Raw genomic sequence first — 20,207 nt, forward strand, 5'->3', positions numbered from 1 at the left:
ACAAACAAATGTTTTCAACGCCAAACCTCACCAAGGCAGATTATCAACATTTCATGTAAGCATACCACTTGAAAATACAACTACTAAAGTAAAAGGCTTTCAGTGAGAAACCTCACATCTACTCAGATTAAGAAAAAACTAGCTAACAGTCCTAAGCAGCCTCAATCCCATGGCAGGAAGATGCAATTTTTCACACAACCAGCCCCAAAACAATCCAGGGGTTTAAATCTGAGAAAAATACTAAAGATTGCATGTGTAGGTATGAGAATTTAATTCTGTAACTGAGAAATTTCTTTAGTGCATTTCTGCAGCAATCAGTAAATAAAAGAACTCAATTATACAGTACCTGTATCTTTCAGTATGTCTTATATGTGCCAACATTATAGAGTGCTTTTGCAAATTCCCTGATTAAGCAAGAACTATTGGTGTATTGTAGATGTGATGTTCAAGACAAAGATCTGAATCAGCAGGAATCACAGACACTTGAAAAATCCAGGACAACCTTCTTACATCTGTCTTCTCAACAAACTTTCCCACACCAGTTGCAACAGAACAAATAAAGACAAATTCTCTTCAGACAGATTTGTTACTACCTGTCCAGTGAAAATTCAAAACATTTCTGTTACAGGATACTTTTCTTCACACTCTCATGTTAGTAAGGGTTCACTTACACTAAAAAATAAATTAAAACAATGTTGAGACTTATTACTGATATAAACCCCAATCTATGTGGGCTGGTACTGCTGAGTTCTAGTCGGCAGTGCAAACAGTATCATTTTATGCAGATGCATTAATTCTTGGTCAAGAATCTGCAGACATTAAGTAGTCATGCATATTTCCCAGTCACAGGCAGGACCTGAGACCCAACTGCCAGGCAGCAGGAAGATGACACCTTTACTCGATGGCTCATCAGCCTGTAACAACTTTATACCTTCCACAACAACTTTTTTCTGATGCCTAGACACAATATTATCATATTTCTCCCATCATATCCAGCAAATGTCCCTGTGGCTCAGCAAGGTTTGCTTCACTTTGGCTGCTCTAAATACCTGAAGACTTGCAAAAACATGAGAGCCACAAAGGCATTTTTAACTGCAAGGTCCAACCTGTGCACTTCTGCATGTGCAGGTGTCCTCACAGAACAAACACCATGCTCAACACATGCTGATCTGTGCTTGATGGAAGCCCTAGAAGCTCTCATTGAATTGAAAAGAACTCAAGAATACCCAGCATCTCCAGCTCAGGAATGAAGGAGATGTCAAGAACCAGCAGATGCAACACCTTGTACAGAAACACTGAAGACAGAGGGAGGAATGAAGATGAAATATACTAAGTGGTCATCAAATGAAAAGCAATCCTTATCTTTCACATCTGTAGTTACCTTTAAATATGGGACACAAACACCCTACAGTGAGGGCTGTAAGTTAAAACTAAAACAGTTTTTCGTTATTTTCTGAGGTATGCCACAGTTACCTTCTTTTATTTCTTTCTATTACTGTTTACTGGGGTGAAAATTCAGACTCAAAGTCTAGGGGGCTGGTAATTGAAAAATAACAAAAAGCTAGAGAAGTGAGAACAATAAAGATTGTGACTATTTAGAATTAGTATTTGTTTTAAAGGAAACATGCATATAGATTAAAAAATATAAGTTATTAAACATTATTACTTCTAAAAAAAAACACCCCCAAATAAATTATTTTTATCATGAGGCCCTCTGGTTAATTAAATATTTTTCCAGAAAAATCTGTAAAGAACTGAATTCATATTACTGAAAGTTCTAAACCAAGCAGAAGATGCTTTTTAAATCAAGTTAATCAAAACATTGTTTTGTATGCCTTTTGAAAGTTTCATTTATTCTGCTTACAATTAAGGACTGCTTCTACATTATATTTTGAGCCAAGATGACATGCATGTAGTATTTTCACCATCTTGCTTTACTTCTAACATACAAAGTACTTAAAGTACCTTCAGGAATTATTTGGGAGCATAATTACACACAAGGAATAATAAAAGAAAAAAAGAAGATAAATTCATTACAATCTTTCCCCAGTCACCCTGAACACAAAGCTTTATCTATGCTATGTTGTATCAAAGACATCTTTGAAGTCATGTTCCTATGTTTGCTCTTGTGAGAGCCTGCCCTGAATAACAAGAGCATAGGAAGTGCAAGCAAAGCAAGAAAAACCATTGTAAAGCCCCCTTCAGCCTTCAATGCAACCAGCTCAAACTGCTCTAAGCTGCCAGCTTAATGATATACCCCAGGCAGGCACAGCCCAGGATCTTCTGAGAAGGCCACCACAGCAGCACAGCTTCTGCCCTGCCCCTGCCACGGCAGCATATGTGACAGAGGGTTATCCTTGCTCACAGCTACATGAAATCAAACTGTGGAAACATTTCTGTACCTAAGTGTACATGTGGAAGAGCTAGCAGGCAGCCAAACTGAGGTTAGGTGTTTTTTCCAGCTGGGGAAAAAAACCCCAAAGCTTGGAAAGAATCAAGTTGCTCTTAATGCACATGAGAGAAATCTTCTACATGCTGTCATTCACTAGGACTGGTCCACAAGCAAAATCAATGGAACTACATGAAACAGGGAAGGAAACAACCTTTTCCCTCACACTCATGCATATGCAGACCTTCCAGCCTGGGCATGGAAGGCATATTTTTATTATTATCAAATTTAGAAGAGTATTTGTCTGTGTGCACACACACGTGTACAAGAGAGATCCAGCATATATAGTCAAGAACACTTCCAGGCACATCACAATGGTGAAAGAGAACAGCATTAGCAAATAACCAGAGAGAGTATCCTTCTAAAAACTATTGTAATTGTAATTCTTACCCATACTGGTCCTACAATTCTCCAGCCACATCCATAAATTGGAAGCAAAACCCAAACCTACTAAAGCTTGAGCACAAGTTTTGCACAGACTTGTTCTGCCAGATAGCTTGTACTGTCAGACACTCACACAGCTGCTAACTCCAGGAAGACACTTCTGGTTTTGCCTCCACATTCACAATAAATAATCAGTAGTTTACTTTTCCCTTAACAGCAAGATCTTCAACTGACCCAGTAAAAGTACCAGTATCAATGCTGGTTTAAAACAATAATCCTTGGGAACAGTTCCATCTTTAACTCTGCATTAACAACCTCCAACACAGAGTGTTGAGGACAAGATTCAGTCCCACTGTTCTACCACCAACTACCAAAGAAAAACACTCTCTTTTACTCTCCTTCTTACAAGACCAAATGCTCTTACAGGCTGGCTGCTCAAAGGAGAATGTAGATATGGACATAAACTGTACAACATGCAGCTCAGCAGAATCTTTCCAATATTTCAATCCATTAAAAGAACAACTAGCTAGAAACAAAAGGTTATTTCTAAGACACAATTATAATCAATCCTGAAGTTCTGTAAAACAAGCTTACACATCTGTAAACCAAAATGACTAAAACACTTGCAGAAGGGAAGAAACACAGACCTGAGATAGCAATTACTCTGTTTTGTGAAGGATAACCCTTAAAGAAAAAAAGTCTAGGAAGAGTAGGCAAAGCAGGAAAAGGGGATGAATATGAAGCCAGAAAACTAAAATAAGAGTTATCTTCATTAACATTGAAGATAATATGGAGTACCATAGTAAATCGACCATTTTTTCAATTTAGGTTCAATACCTTACATGTCACTTAGGTACAAGAGAAGCCTCAAGGGAACACTAACAGTTCAGTGCTAACATTGTGGTATACCATCCTTTCCACCTAAATGCTAAATGAACAGAACAAAGAAGCTGTTCTCATACATTCAACTCTAGACTCATGGTGAATTCATTTTGTTTTTCTACACAGTGACTATACAAAAGCTATGAAAAGTTAAAATCCAGCAGTGCTGGTAACTGTAAGCAAGTGACAACCTACCCATTCTTGGTCTTTACTGAGAACTCACAGACTGCCAGGCTGCTTCAATTAAACTCCACTACAGCACTGACAGGAGATCTACGTGCAGCACTGAGACTGCAACAGAAGCATGAGCACAAGGACTCACTAAGACCACGAACCCACAGCCAGCACTAAATGATCTGGCAGTTCTATTCAATAATGTTGCTAAATGTTGACTTATGTGCAAATCCAAGAAGGCCCAGGTTGAATTTGTCATTCCCTGGCTGTATTTGCTCTGAGAGCTCTTGGGGAATGCAACTGATTGTAAAATCACGTACAATAAAATAGATAGATGTTACATGAGTTTGCACTAAGTATTACAGTCTGTCATTACACACTAACAATACACAGGTATCCTGTTAATCAGTTCCACTGACAGACACCTACCAAACTGGTTATGATGGAAACACAGAACATGGCTACATGACAGAGGTCCTACCCAGGGTATATTAAAGAAGCAATTAAAAGACCAATTTGCTGTCCAGCTGACAGAAAACAGCAAAGTTGCATGACAAATGGGAAAACCTTGTGTGGGTGTAATTCTTCAACAACACATGAGGAAGCAATTATCAATTATCCTGCGTAAATCTGGGGAAAATGCTTTTACATACAAAAATTGAAACATATTCTTTTAAAACATCCTTTGATCACCAGAAGATTAATGGCTATGACACATTTCACTTATGCTTTAACCTTGATTCATACTGAAAATATGACACTTTCAACAAGCAAAGCAGCCTCATCCAGAGTGCCTGTCATTAGCCTTGCAGCCCCCCAGTTTTGGGTCACAATTTAAACAGGTAGCATTGTACATAAATAAAATGAGGCTCTAACCTTTCATTTCAGAAATAATCACTTTTCTCCATGGCAAACCCTTGTTAGTTCTACATTCAATATGAGAATTTTGTTATTGGGTTTAGTACAAAAAAAGGCTAAATTTGTTGATCTTCAATACAAAACAGCAAGGCTCACATCCATGAAGAGGCTAATGTGGTAAAAGGAAGATGAGGAGTGATACAGATTTGTGGTTTCAAACAATATAAAGTAGAAATTGGTAAGTTTTTATAAGTGTAAGACAGCAGCTAGTGTTATTATGAAACAGCGCTTGGACCAAAGAAAATGTTATAAGCCAGGAGCAGCTGCTATGTTAATGGTAACTCTCAAGCATGTATACACAAGCAAGTTAGTTTAATTTTCAAATACTTAGCACAAACACAGGCACACAAATATTTAGGGAGGAAAAGATTTAACACAACAGCTAACCTGAAATTTAGCTACACAACTGGAACTGCAAAAGTTGTACAGTTTTCCATCAGGCATTGTGGCTTGATATTGAGGTAAAGAGTTTCGCTTACAAAAGTGGCAAATAATTTCCATACCTAAAAGAAAAACGTAGTTTACAAACAAAATAAACAGAAAATAATAGGAAAAAAAAAAGAGTATTACAGGTGAGCCCCTTTTGGCTTTTCAATGTAGAAAACTAAGATTAGTCTGTTTTCCAGTAATCTTCTACAAGTCACACAAAGCAAAAAAAATTACAGAAGTTTAGATAAATACTTTCACTAAAGATCAGTACTAAATATGAAAACACCTTCCAAAAATTCACTGAAGCATTTTCAACTTCAAGTTGAGATCTGCTTTGCATACTGAAGAACATATGTTTTGAATTATTTACTGGATCAAAACCTTTACCTAGAGAATATCTATATGAATTATAACTACCTCCCCTCTTATCCATCTCCTGCTTGAGTGAAAAAAAAAATCCAGGGTGGGATTAATATGAGAATTCAGAGAATATGAATTCATATGCAAAAAACCTGCACTATCATCCTGTGACATATAGGAGCACATTATGCTTCAGCATTTTTTCACAGGAAGCCTTAAGACAGTTGAAAATTCTTTCCAACATTATAAAAAAAAGCCCAGTGAGGAAAATTAATCCTCATGGGTTCATTTACTGATGTTCAAGAGAAGAGGTTTTGTTTGGATTTTTTTAATGGAGTTAAAAACTATAAAGTCACATCTGCAGAGACTAACTGTAAAACAAACACACCCACCCCCAGTGTTCATATTTTAAAAAGTCTACTCTTAGCAGTGATGAAAACCCATCATCCTTTTCACTTACTTTGTGATTTTGCATACTTTGATTTGTGTGTGTTCATGCATACAGTTGAGCAGTATGGCTCCATATATCCATTAGGTCCTATGCACTGAGTCATGTCAAAAAACCTGCACTGAGCTCTGCAGCCAGTACAAGATGTTAATTGGCCACATTTCTAAAACATAAAACAAAGCAAAACAATGCATTAGTTAAAACTATGCTTGGCTTTTAACTTCAATTATAGTCTTAAAAAAAAATAAAACAAAGGAAAAGTTTTATTTCTGTCATTTGCTCTCTCATCAGATCCTTCCTATACTAACTCTCCTGATCATCCTCTCAAGAGCATTCAGCACTATGGTTGTGTTTCTTACTCCTGGGGAAAAGCTAGCTAAAAATAACCTTCTGTGTAAAGACACACACATAAACACATACCCTTCAAAAAACTCAAACCAACCAAAACATCCCAATTCCATCCCAAATCCCACCATCTGCAAACTGAACTGTGGTAAGAGTGCGCAACAAGTTGTGCTGAGTTGAAGACTTGGAAAGAACTCTATTCCTCTCTCCTTGTTGATGGGCCAATGGTTGTAAGGAAAGGAAGAGGAATCTGGCATGGCTAATGTGATTCACGGAATGGGTAAGCTTAGAAAGGACTCCTTTTGGTCCAACCCCCCTGTTCAAGCAGGGTCTTCCTAAAGCACATGGCACAGGATTGCATCTCAGATGGTTCATGAATATCTCCAGTGAGGGAGACTCCATAGCTTCTCTGGGCAATCTGTTCCACTGTTCAGTCATCTGCACAGCAAAGTTATGAAGAATAAATAAACTCTGGGGGGGAAAAAAAAAAATTCTATCTCCAATCCTCCAAGCAGGAGGAACACAATGCAGAGGTTCTATGCTCAACTGTGACTCCATGAACCTGATAAACTCAATTTTGACATCTCTCAACAGAGCACTCAGTTCATCAGCAGTTTTCCCACAGAACGGAACAAACATTCTATAAAAAGCACAGAAAAAGCTGCACAGGGCACAAATACCAATGACATAGTCAACATACAAAATCAATAATTCTGATGTGCTACATGTATTACATATGCCAGTGTTAGGCAAATATCTCAAGCACAATAAAGTAGGTTTCAGAAAAAATATCGAGACACCTTCTCTGCCCATAGAAATAATATCATGGCTTTGACAGTGATGGAGAAAATTCCTCACCAAAAATGATGGGCCTCCTACTAGACAGACTCTCATCTAATTAAGTACTAGAAAATTGTCACATAGGCACTTAAGATCTCTTCCCTTCTAAAGAAATTATTTTGGCACTCTCTCTCCCTCTTTCCCTGTTCTCAAGGATGGAAAAGGGAAGCAAAGGCAAAGCATGTTTCATGGGTGCTTCCCTTTGTTCAGAGTGAGAGAAGCTTCAGAGGATATCTTTGCTCTTCCTATTTTTCAGTACCCAAATTTGAAAACTAGTTAAATCCAATCTTACAGCTAGAGATGAAATTTTTGTGTTTAAAATGTCATCTTTCCTATTCTAAGAGCATCCACTTAAAAACAGACATCTCCACACACACCCTGACACAAATCAGATGTAGCACCTTGCAGAGTCCGGTAAAATTGCCACACAACTTCACCATTTCCACATGCTGTTGTGATGAAACCTTGGCTGGGGATTTCTGCCAGAAAGGAGTACCTGTCAAGATACCAAACTCCTACCTAGAAGGTATAAAATACAACTCTAGGATACCTCCTTCCTATTTTAGTTTTTTCCATTTGCCTTTAAACATGTTATCAGGTCATCATTATCTTTCTAATATTGACAAAATTCACACTTAGTACCAAGACCAAAATGTAGCAGTTATATTGCTCTGTGAGTTGGAGCTATTCTGCTGCTATAGATTCATCTCCTCTGGCAGGCTAATAAACAAAAGCAGGGCATCCAGAAACCTCTAAGTTATATTACTAATAATACAGGAGGAGGCTACAATTTACAAAGGACTTGATTCCTTGGAACATGCTTAATGGACAACCGCCATAAAAAAATCTGCTTGCACAAATAGCCTTGGGAGCTCCAGAATAACCCAAAATGGAAATCTAGAAGCAGTGATTCAAATATGCTGGCAAATAACTAAAAGCATTCAGCAAAATGATCAGAAAACAAAACACAAAGGCAAATGAAGCTTTCACAAGTTCCAAAAGAGAAATCCAACAGAGGCTACAGTGATTTCAAGAGAAAGGAAGACAAAAGTGTAAGTTTTAATAAATGAATTTATAGTAAACTGACAAGAGCATAATCAGAAAAAAATTGTATCAGTAAACTACGTGTTTCAACAAAAATTCCTTGAAAGCACAAATAGCTTTTGCTAACCAGCATCTCAAATACCTCATCATTTATGTGATATCAAAAAAGGATCATGCATAGAAAAAACAGTGCAACAGCATGTCAATCACTTCTGAATTTCATACATCTTCTAAATACTGGAGTTGTTTACTGACTTCACCCCATCTCTTTCAGATTAAAAAGCAAGAAAAAAATTTATTTCTATCTAGTAATAACCTAGCAAACCTAGATCTAGTTTATCAAGACTACAAAGACTAAGAATTTCCAAAAAAACATGCCTACTATGCAGAAGATTCTGTGGGTAGGAGCAAAACTGTAATAACAAAGCTCTCATTTTATTCTTGTAATAACAACTAAAAAGAATATTTGAGCATTTCTACTTTATTAGAAATTTAAACATATTGTTACACAAGTGAAGAAGACAGGGCATGGTGGAAAAAAAGAAAATTAGAAGGTCCAACCCTTCTTTAAATGTATTGCTCCTAAAATGTCATAATCATCATCTCCCTCAAGTGACACATTTTTCTTGCTTTTTCATCACTCTTTCTAGCACTCCCTAAACTTCCAAGTTCAAACATTAAAACCATTTTAAAAAACCCAGGGAGTATCATACTATTATGAAAGAAAGATTAATGCATACCTGAAAGTATTCAATCAGTGCTATACATGTGTCTCAAACATTTATTTTTTTAAGAGTCTAACTCAACAACTTCCTCCACTGACCACATCAACAGAGAGCCTCACTATATCTCTAATGTTTTTGAATACCCATAATGCAAACCAAAAATTTTTATTCTGTTCATAAGTTTCTCAGCTAACTTACATTTCTACTCTCAAATTCTTCCCAACATAATCTTTTTCATCTCTAAGTATCTGCAGTATTAACTTTATTCTGCAGAAAAAATAACATTTGAGAATCCTTTCTCTCAAAGCATCTTTCTAGCTGCCATAAACAAACAGAAGATACATTAAAATTAAGGAGAGCAAATACAGAGGGTCAAAGAGCATTCTTATGAGGCAAGGATTTTTAGCCTGGAAACAAGATAGCTTAGGAGAATAATGACAGAACCAAACCTGGTATTATGTAGAGCACTATGGATCAACTGCTCAGTGTATTTTCTAATATTAACAACTACACGAAATCACATGAATATCAACAGAAATTTCAAAATAAACAGGAGACATTTCTTCAGGTGACAAATAGCATGTCAGCAGAACCCCTTACCAAAGAGAGTCATGGATGGAAAAACTGTTTGTATGTGCTCACAAGGAGACTGGACAAGCACTAATTAAAGAGACTTGCCAAAAATAGCATACAGGAACATCACAAAGTTCAAGGGATGCCCGGACCTCCAGAGAATCACAAACTAAGAGAATGCTCAGAGGAAAATATTCAATATTCTAAGTTCCTGCCCTGATCTTACTCTTCCATGTAAGTCCACTTACATCATTACAGAAGTTTCCATCCCTGATCAGAACCGTAACAGCTTTCTCAGGTTCTTGCTACAGTACATACTTAATTTAATATTTTAACTATCCTCAAGGAAAAGTGGTTGTTAGAAAGGAAATTAAGGAAAACTTAAAGCTCTATCAATGTTGTCGATATTCATGGCAGGACACAAAAGATCTTCACTGGCAGAGGAAAACCAGAACAAAACACCAAAATCTTCACTAGTAACTAAGTAAAGAGGGAACAAATAACGCAAAACCTCCTGAGTCTGTTTGAAAAATCACTTCCTCCTTTGTTTCAGAAAAAGAAAAATCACAGAATCATATAGACTCGAGGAGACCTCCTGAGGTCAAATGCAGCCTTCTGCTCAAAGCAGGTCCAGAGGTGTTTGCTCAGGATCTGGTCCAGTCAAATCTGAGCATCTCCAAGGACAAACACTCCCAAAACCCCTCAGGACTTCACCATCCTTACAGGAGAGGAAAAAACAAAATAAAACAAAACACATGCCCCCCCCCCCCCCCCCCCCCCCCAAAAACACCAAAAAAAAAAACCACCACCAAACACCAACCAACCAAAAAAAAACCCCCACAACAAAAAACAAAACACCTTTTTCTTTACCTAAGTAAGTTTCCCCTTGTTTTCAAGTTGTGTCTCTTGTTAAAGAGTTCAACTTTGTCTTCCTCTGTCTCCTCCCATTAGATAACTCATCCCCCTTTATGCTTCTCAGGCTTGAACAAAGTAACCTCTCCTGAGCCTGCCCCACTAAGTCAGGTACTCCAGCCATCTAAGCATCTTGGTAGCCCTCCACTGAGCTTCCACCAGCATGATACTGCCTTCATTCTGTCAAATCCAAAACTGCCCACTGTACTCCAGATAGAGTCTCAAGAGCAGGATAGGGGGGTGGCCCACAAAGATCACCTCCCCTGTCCTGCTGGCTGTCCTCTTGCTAATAGCCTTGGAGACACAAAGAACTCAAGTGCCTGTGTTCCTGCAGGACCTGCTCCAGGTAACCCTGTTTGAGCTAGCGGTGGACAAGATGACTTCCAGAAGTCAGGCATTTTATGAGACAACCCAGGACCCAGCTGGCCATCTTTCCTGCAAGAGCACACTCCTAAGCCCAGTTCAGCTTCTCCACTGGGATGCCCAAGTCTTTTTCTGGGCAATTATCTTCCATTTCCGATCAAGTATTAGCTTCATCTTGTGCTCCCGCCTCTTGAAAACCCTGCAAAGTCAAACTAACTCCAGCTTCAAGCTTCCTTCAAAGGTGAAACTAACACAAAACCAATCAGCAACAGAAAGTATCAAGCATTTTCCTCCCATGTGCAAATTCACATCTACAGCATCCCATGAAAACATGCACATTTGAGGACTGCAATTTCAAGGAAAATTGAAGTCAAAACACAATCAAATTACTAAGGAAAACTGTATCAATTACTAAGTACAAATAACAGAAGCTAATTCAGAAGCAAAATTTCAAGATAATAAAGGCCCAGTGCCCTCTGAGGAAAAGCCTGATGCACAGTAGTCTGACTACACCTCTCCTTTACTACTCCACCTAGTTTCTGCATTGAGATTACCTAATTTTGGTTAGATCCTATTGCATATTTGAACTCTTCCAAAGCATAAAGTCCATGGTAGCTAAAGAAGCCTGAAAATTCTTCTCATTCTATTTGATTCTAAACTCACTCAATTCTTTCATGACTTGTTTCTATATCCTTAGAGACTTAATTCCAGAAGGTCTATTTCATGATAGGTATCTCATGACAGATAACAGACATTAAACAATGTGATATGAAAAGTCACTAGTTCTAGATATATTTCAACTATTCCTTCCATTCACTAGGACAGTGTTCAACTCACATGGGAACTACAAAAGCAGCTATCAAAATGCCAGGCAAAGCAGATATGTGGCATATTCCAGAACTGAAGGAATAGTTTCAATAAAAATACTAATTCTTGGAAATATAATTCACTTAGAAGGTTTCTGAGGAATTTTTATTCTTGCTACTATAAACAACTATGATTTTAGAAGGAATCTTGACCTTCCTTTACATCTTACTGAAAGGATCATGTAGGCTAAAGTCTAGAGTTCTTGCTGCATGTACCCTACGAAGAATAAAGAGCAAACTCCAAAATAAATGTTAGACCAATACCATAAGTTCCCAACATATTAGAAGCCTCATTTCTCTTTGTAACTGGGACTAATGAGAGCCTCTGTTGTTCAACCTTCTGGTTGCAACAGTACTTCAATAAAGTTACAACTGTCTTGAATCTAGGCATCTGTGCTAGACACTTTTAATCTGGACTGAAAAAAAAGCAGTATCATCTGCTTTATCTGCCTTGACAAGGCTAAGAGAGCATGATGAAGGACATGCCAGCATTATAAGACAGCATTCTTGCTACAGCTTCAGTTGACTGGCCCATGCAAGGGCCAGCCAACAGAAAATATCAGAACAGCAGCTGATTGCCACAATTCTACATAGCTGCCCTAAGATTTGCTCCCAGTTAAAAGAAATGCTTTATAGTTAAAACTCCATGGAAAAACACATTGGTAAATACTTCTCAATCCAGGCAAACCTCCCTGGTAGCTTTACAGAAAAAGAGGCTTGGAATAGAATTAAGAAAAACACCACAAAATTCCAAGACAGAAACTTAGTATGCCTGTGTTCAAACAGAAAAGGAGAAAGAAAACAACATTTTCTGTAAGTAGAAAAGCAGATACATTTGCTACATGGAATTCTATAACTGAGATCCCTCAGAAAGGTCATCAAGAAAATAGCAGCTAAACTACTTCAGAGTCATTTGAAAGGATGGTCTGATGGAACCTGAGGCAACATGCACATCTAAGAAAAGAACCAGGTATCAGGAGAATCTGTACCAGCAAAGAAAGACATTGTATAATTTATTTTCTCTTAAAATACTGCATCCAAATCATCCCTCCTCCAAGAGTAACAAGAGTAAACTCTTCCTGAAAAGCATTTGTCCAAGTCCTCAGAGCAAAAGATGAAGAAACTGCTTTTGTGGGCCTTGAACACCAAGTGACTTATGTTTACATTCCATCAGCTGCACTCTGCAAACAGCTGGATCGATAACTTGTCCAGTACTTTTCCCTGGCATCCCCAACTGCCAGTGCTCTTTTTGCTGGTTTTGTTCCCATGCTCAAGACACTTGTCTTCCTGTCTCTGAGAAAGGCAGAGCTGAAAACACCTGCCTCAGAAAGCAAGTTACTTCTACATTAACTGAATGTTCCAGCTGCTTCTGTTCTGCCTTTTCTCTCTTCCCCCAACCCCACCCAGCTAATTACTCCAGGTACACGGGTGTATAGATGTGGCTATATCCATCATAACTATGATACCTAGTCATGCCACCTCCTTGCTTCCTCTTTCCAGGAAGCTCCTGTGCTCCCACACAAATCCCAGCTGACATTTGACTGCCCTATGTAGCCTTCTTCAGAACTCCAGTCATTTTAACATTTCTGAGGGATTAATCTATTTTTATCTTCTAAAACAGCTACATATTAGTATTCTTAACAGTTTTGATAAACTATATTCAGATGTCTAAGGACTCTGGTACCATAATTTTTACTGAAGAGCGGCAAATTCTACAGTTGGAATACAGACATTTGAAGAAAAAAAATGACAAAAGAAATTGTTCCAGAAAGCAGGAGTGAATAAACAGTAAAAGAAAAGGCAGAAGAAAGCAGGAGTGAATAAACAGTAAAAGAAAAGGCAGAAGAAAGCAGGAGTGAATAAAACAGTAAAAGTAAAGGCAGAAGAGGATCGTTTTTAGGACTCAGTTTGTATCAGAGGTGTAAGAAACTTGGGGTCATAAATACCAAGAGGTCTCAAAAAACCTCCCCATATCACTAAGCAGGAAGAAAGAATAAATTATTATTCCTTGGTTGATAAACATTTCTGTCTTTTAACCTGTTAGATGGGATAAAAAGCATCTAGCTATCTCCATTTGTAGACGTGTGCATAGTAGGAGACAACAGTATTATCAGGGATTACATAATACCAAACTGATTATTACCTGAACTTAACTGAAGTGGTTTACTATATGATGAAGAAACTCCACTATTAAACCACAGTTTGATCTGGCTGAAACCACAGAACCTCTCTTTTAAAAGTGACCAAATTTTTTTTTTTAAAAGTCAGTTTTTTTAACATTTCAATGTAAGTAGGCTGTTCAACTCTTAACAATTACTGACTTTGTCAAAAGTACTTACTCTTGAAACAGACTTGGAAATGAGAGTTTATAAAACGGTAAAAACAGCAGGAAGTGGTAGATTTTGTAGTTCATTGTACCATCAAGATAAAACGGAAGACAGGAAGGACACTCTGTCTTAACAGCAAAGAAGCACAGAAAAAAAACCCGACACTGCATGGGACAGGACAAAGTTGAAAACCCCAGAAGCTTCCACTGAAGTGCTAAGTGGCAGGACATTCTATCACAGCTTTTAAACCAGTAGATAACAATACACTTTATGAGGCTAAGTACAAACTCTATGTAAGCAATTAATTGTTAGCTGCAGAACTGACATGCATATTATTGTATACAGTGAAGGCTCTTAAAACCCTGCACAGAGATAAAATAGACAAATGAGTTTAAAGAGTTTCACAAAAGCAGTTCCTTGGCAAGGAGCAGAAACTGAACAAGGAAGCACAAATGCCTATTTTCTATTGCTTCTAAGAGAATAGCTTAGGGGTATGGCACAGCCTTGTTATTCTTAAAGCATGTTCATCAGTATGTCTTCATCTAATCAAGAGGTAACCAAATGCACTTTTATGCAGTATTGAAAGATTTTTCACTAAATTAAAAGGCACTGCAAGCATCCTCTCCAACTAGAAAAGCTCTCATTTGGCTTGCATTCATTAAATCTCACTTCAGTCCAGAGCTATCAAAAAGCCCATGAAGAAATAGCTAGAGCTGCTTTCCCACCCACCTTCCCCTCCTTTTTGGCAGTAGATGAAGTCCATCACTTTAAGAAGCCCCCAAAGCAAGCAAATCCCAGGTCACATTCTAAGAAGAATTTTAGTTACAGAAGGAAAGTTAAAAAGGGAAAGGAGCTTTTTAACCAGGAAGGCATTAAATACTTTCTTGGTAGAATCAAAAGCACCATGGACTGATCAGGCAAGGAAGTGAAATATTAAAAGCAGACACAGACATTGCTTTAGCTTAGTCAAAAAGCTCAAAATTAAAAGGTATGGTTGGCTGCACAAGCTAAGTCACAAATTCACAGAAACAGTCCACTTGCTTCTCAAAACAAGGTTGTCAAGCCTGTACCAAAATCCAGCAAACCAGAACACACACATGGGAATTACTTTGGAAAGGAAGTTAACTAATTTTGAGGAGACAGAAAACATGCAACAGTAGCAGAAACAAAAATACTGAAGCAACCTGGGTATGTGCTGCATGTGGTTAACATCTTTATGACAGGCATATTTGAGGTCACTTTCAACCTACTGCACAGATAATTTTCAAATAGATCATTACAGTACTATTCTAAATGCTTATACTTTCATTTTAACCATAGAAAATATCTGCTCAAAGAAATAAGGTACTTCAGTATCTGTACAATAACAGACCATTTTAGTGAGTTCCTGTTCAGATATAGTTTCATTCTCTTCTAGTGTGGTTTGTTTGGGTTTTTTTCCATTTTGTTTAGGGTCATTCCTTAAGTTCCTCTTGACCCTCTACATGTGAAGAGGCTGAACTCCAGTGCAACAGTCAGGGGGTATAATCGAGCAGTAATAGTCATCTTCAGGTTTTAAAATATTTGAATACTTCCATTGAGAGTTTTGTTTTCACATTTTATCTAGACTGTCACACTTTTTTTTGAGAAATGCTTTTATCTTTGTTTTATCTTTTTTGACTTCACACATGGCTTTTGCATCACAAAGAAATTAACTTGCTCTTGCACGTAACTACAGTAAGCATTAGTTATGCCTATTTATTATTTTATAATAATTTTAGAAATTATTATTTGTATTTTGTAACTTTTTAATACTAAAAGACACCTCAGATCTGCAATCACTTTAAATTTTAGGAAAGAAAAAACAATGACCTCTCAGAAAATCAAGACTCATAATGCAATATTAACGATTATGTATGTCTCATTTTTAAAACAGGTTCTGCAACTGGTACACAGGAAGATAAGTTCATCCATCACCTTTAAAGGTGACTTAGGACATTTGAGAAAAAACCTACTCTCCATCCCAGGAATAACACTTTAATAACACTGTTTCTTACTGCCAGGAACAGTCTAAAGTAGAGAAAAGACACACTTTGCAGCAGATGGATTACCTGCAGTAATCCAGTTACTTATCATTTTGAGAGCCACTGTAATTTTTATTACCCACAAGTTTAATTTTTTCATTCCAAGAAAATAAGAAAAAAAGTCCATGATGAGTTATTGAAAAATTTTGTGTTCAAATCAGTGTAATATTTATTTTTTAAAATTGTGATTAAGTATATAGATAGGTACAAGTAAGAAGGAGTTTTCATTTATTACTACTACAAATGCATGGCAATATTGATAGGTGGATGACATTTACAATATAAACTGCTTAATACAAAGCTCATACCAGTAAGACCTATTTATTTTACAGCTGTTTGTAAGAAAACATTTGCTAAAACTCTTATGTGACACACAATAATTAGTTGTACAACAATGCTGGAATCAAATGACATTAACTTTTTCTGTATTATATCTTTCATGAAGTTTATTTCAGTATGCAATAATGACTCTCTCAAAATCTCTCCTTCAGCAGTTCTCCTTTAAAGCAAGGTCTACTAATTTCTAAGGAAACACTGTAATAACTGAACAAAACAACCCATAATTCACCAATTGTGGCCCAGTGGGTTGTCAGTGACATTTTCCAGTCTTTTTAAACTTCTTTTCTAAAAAAACAGAACTCCTTGAACATTACTCAGCTCAGAAAACCTAAACAAATTTCAAACCTAAATATTATATCAACTAAATATTCTACTAAGTATTTGTGTCCTGAGCAGCTTCAGACACCTATAGCATATACTAAAAGAACTTCCACTGTTATAGTTGGACTTTCATTACTCATAGAATGACAGAATGGTCTAGGGGTTGGAAGATCATCCAGTTCTAATCCCCTCTGCCACAGTCACAGACACCTTCCATTGGACCAGGCTGCTCAGGGCCCCATTCAACCTGGCCTTGGATACTCCCGAAGATAGAAAATCCACAGCTTCCCTGTTCCAGTGCCTCACTACCCTTTACAGTAAAAAAATTTTTCCCTAATAACTAATCTAAACTTACTCTCTTTAAATCTAAGCCCATTTCCCCTTATCCCATCACCATGTGCTCTTGTCAATAGCCTTGTTCCATCATTCTTTTAAGTTCCCTTCAGTTACTGGAAGCTCACCACTAGATCATCCTGAAACCTTCTCTTTTCCAGCCTAAACAAGCCCAACTCCCTCAGTTCCTCCCTCATAGGAGAGGCTCTCCCTCCCTCTGATCATCCCTGTATCCCTCCTCTGTACTCACTCCAGCAGGTCCCTGCCCTCCCTGTGCTGGGACCCCAGAGCTGATGCAGCCCTGCAGGTGGGGTCTGAGCAGAGCAGAGGGGCAGAAACCCCTCCCTGGCCCTGCTGCCCGCCACTGGATGCAGCCCAGGACACCACTGGCTTTCTGGGCTGTGAGAGCACATTGACAGCTCATGGCCAGTCTCTCATCCTCCAGCACCTGCAAGTCCTTCTCAGCAGGGCTGCTCTCCATCTGTTCGTCCCCAGCCTGTGTTGATGCTGGGGAATGCCCCAACCCAGATGCAGCACCTTGCACTTGGTCTTTGTCCTTTATCTGGACTTCTGTGAAGCCTTTGACACGGCTGAGATTCCCATGAACTCACTTCAAGCTTGTCCAGTCCCTCTGGATGGCATCCTGTCATTCAGGTGTGTCACCGCACCCCCAGCTTGGTACCATTTGCAAACTTGCTGTGGATGCACTTGGTGCCTTTGTCTACTCCTAATGAAGACATGAAATAACACCTGTCCAAATACAGGCCCCTGAGGGACACCACTTGTCACCAGTGTTTAGCAGGACTCTGAATCATTGACCCTCTGGATGCAACCATCCAACCAATTCCTAATCCACCTAACAGTCCACCTGTTGAATCCACCACTTTCCAACCTGGAGAGAAGAACATTGTGGGGGACGGTGTCAAAGGCTTTACAAAAGTCCAGATAAATAACATCCATAGTCCTTCCCTTATCCACTGGTGTAGTTAGTTCCTTCATAACAGAAAGCCACCTGGTTGGTCCCACAGGATATTCCCATAAGAGTTTCTTTTAATAATACTCCAAACTCCTCACACTCCATGAATATTTGAAACCTACCAGTTAAGTATTACACGTAATCACCATTCCAAAGCAGATGCACATGAGCACTCAAACTAAGGTTCTCACAGACTATTCTAGTTGCACAGTACCACATATTTTTGATAAAGGAATTAAGAACTTGCTTGCATAAAATCTGCTGTCAGAAGTGAATGAACCAAAACAACGTGTCTCAACTTTAAAGGTTCTCACAATAATGCACCAACTTGACACTACTTGTGAAGTTCCTTGGTACTGCAAACTGCTCCTCCTCCCCAAATTAAACTAGAACATAAACTTGCTACCCATATTCTTCTCATTCTCAAATACATATCTAAACACAAAATACAACTATTTGTGAACAAATACAGTATATTCTGTCATTAAAGTACAAATTCATCATTTAACCTCAAAATTCCATGTTCATTTCATAATTCCATGTGCAGTGTACGTTATACTGGTTGTGGGGGAAATGTTTTCACGTTCAAAGTTAATCTCCTGCATTTTTGTTTCTTCAAGAGACAGTATTCAACGTTTCTTCAAGTCTTTCCACGGCTTCTGGGCATGCCTATGTTTTTAGTAGCTTGAAAACCTATCCTGTCCCTTTTGGTACAGCTGTGGCAAAAAAATAACGCTTATGTTACATTTCCAGTGAGGCTGTTTACATGTTTCCAGCTTTGCTCTTCACACACAGCACACACACACATGAACAGCCATCCCCAAAAGCATCAGAACTCAGTGTCCAGTGAGAAAATACAAGCACACATGATGCAACATTAAAGAACTTTACAACACAGCACTGCAATGCCTCTTCTCTAAGGCCACAGGCTTCTTACAAATGTCAAGAGATGAAGAATGAGCCCTGCAAAATGTGCAGCCCAGCTGCCACTCACATATTCAAGTGTGCATTTTAAAATCAGAAACATAAATTTCCTAGCAAAGGAGCCCTGTCAGAACACTTCCCCTAAAACCCCAAAGCAGAACATACCAAGCAAAAGAACCCCAAAAATAACACCCCAAAATCCCCATATTCTACTTCCTCCACAGAAATATTTAATATTTCAGAGCTATCCTATTATACTATAAATACTGTGATTAACATTTAAACCTTCTAGCCAGCATTAGCAACAGCTCAGAGCTAAGCTGGCTCTGCAAAATATAAAAGACATCAGCATCAAGACTTCTTGATTTGGCATTATATTTAAACACAATTACTGCTATCTTAACAGTCTTAAAAATAAATGAAAAACAAACCAAGTAAATAAAATGAAAGCGTAAAATTTGATACATGTAAGGAGGAAAATAATTTTTTTAATCCTGTGCTGTACAATGGAGATGAGACATAGGGCAAATACACAGCCAAACTGTAACCAGTTAGTGCCTTCTCACAGCAATGACCCATCTGTTATGCTCTGCATATTTTTTAATGTTTCAAAACTGCATCCAAGTGAGCTTTTACATAAAAAACCCTTGACTTAAGGACCAGTAAAGCCTGTGTGGTGTGCTTGCTATTAATATACTTCAGATACCACCAAGAGAAAAAACCTGAAATTATTAACAACATTTAATTTCAATTGTACTTTCATTAAGAACAAATATGTATCACTATTATAGCAACATCAAAAAGATATAGTAGTAAAAGGTCCACTGCAGATAATTCCTTCTCACTGGGATTAATTTCATTTTTCTAAGTCTTTGTTACTTATGTCTTAGGAGAAGTAAACCCATGCTATTAGTACCAGGATAAACTTAAAAACAATTAATGCTTATTTAACTTTAATTTATAGGTAAAGAAGTCATTACCTGCTTGTATTCACCAACGCAGTTCTGACAGCAGAATCTTTTCTGCTGACCATCAATAGTAAGGACATTGTTTCCAGCTCCTTTACTGGGCAAATACTCCCCACAATGCTCACAGCAATTCATTATTAAACCATTTGCCATCCTGTATCTATTGAAGCAATGGTCACTGCACAGCTTATGAGTCATATTTTTAAAGCTAACTTCGTGACGAATCTAAAAAGCAAAAATAAAA

The 20,207-nt window shown here is 37.9% G+C and overlaps 1 protein-coding gene across 7 annotated transcripts in view; it reads right to left on the reverse strand.

Moving 5' to 3' along the window:
- The window catches only part of ZMYM2 (zinc finger MYM-type containing 2), an 86,357-nt gene that overhangs the window by 36,944 nt on the left and 29,206 nt on the right, over positions 1-20,207 (reverse strand). For 6 of the 7 annotated variants that reach the window (XM_084201194.1, XM_084201192.1, XM_084201193.1 and 3 more), the window contains 3 exons: positions 19,976-20,188; positions 6,057-6,207; positions 5,195-5,310 (listed from right to left, as the gene is read on the reverse strand). In XM_084201194.1, coding sequence (XP_084057320.1) covers positions 5,195-5,310; positions 6,057-6,207; positions 19,976-20,188 — 480 coding nt within the window. The remainder of the gene's footprint in view (positions 1-5,194; positions 5,311-6,056; positions 6,208-19,975; positions 20,189-20,207) is intronic. The other variant, XM_084201196.1, reaches the window with a different exon arrangement.

The sequence above is a fragment of the Fringilla coelebs genome, assembly GCF_963513975.1.
Source record: "Fringilla coelebs genome assembly, chromosome: 2".
Taxonomy (NCBI): domain Eukaryota; kingdom Metazoa; phylum Chordata; class Aves; order Passeriformes; family Fringillidae; genus Fringilla; species Fringilla coelebs.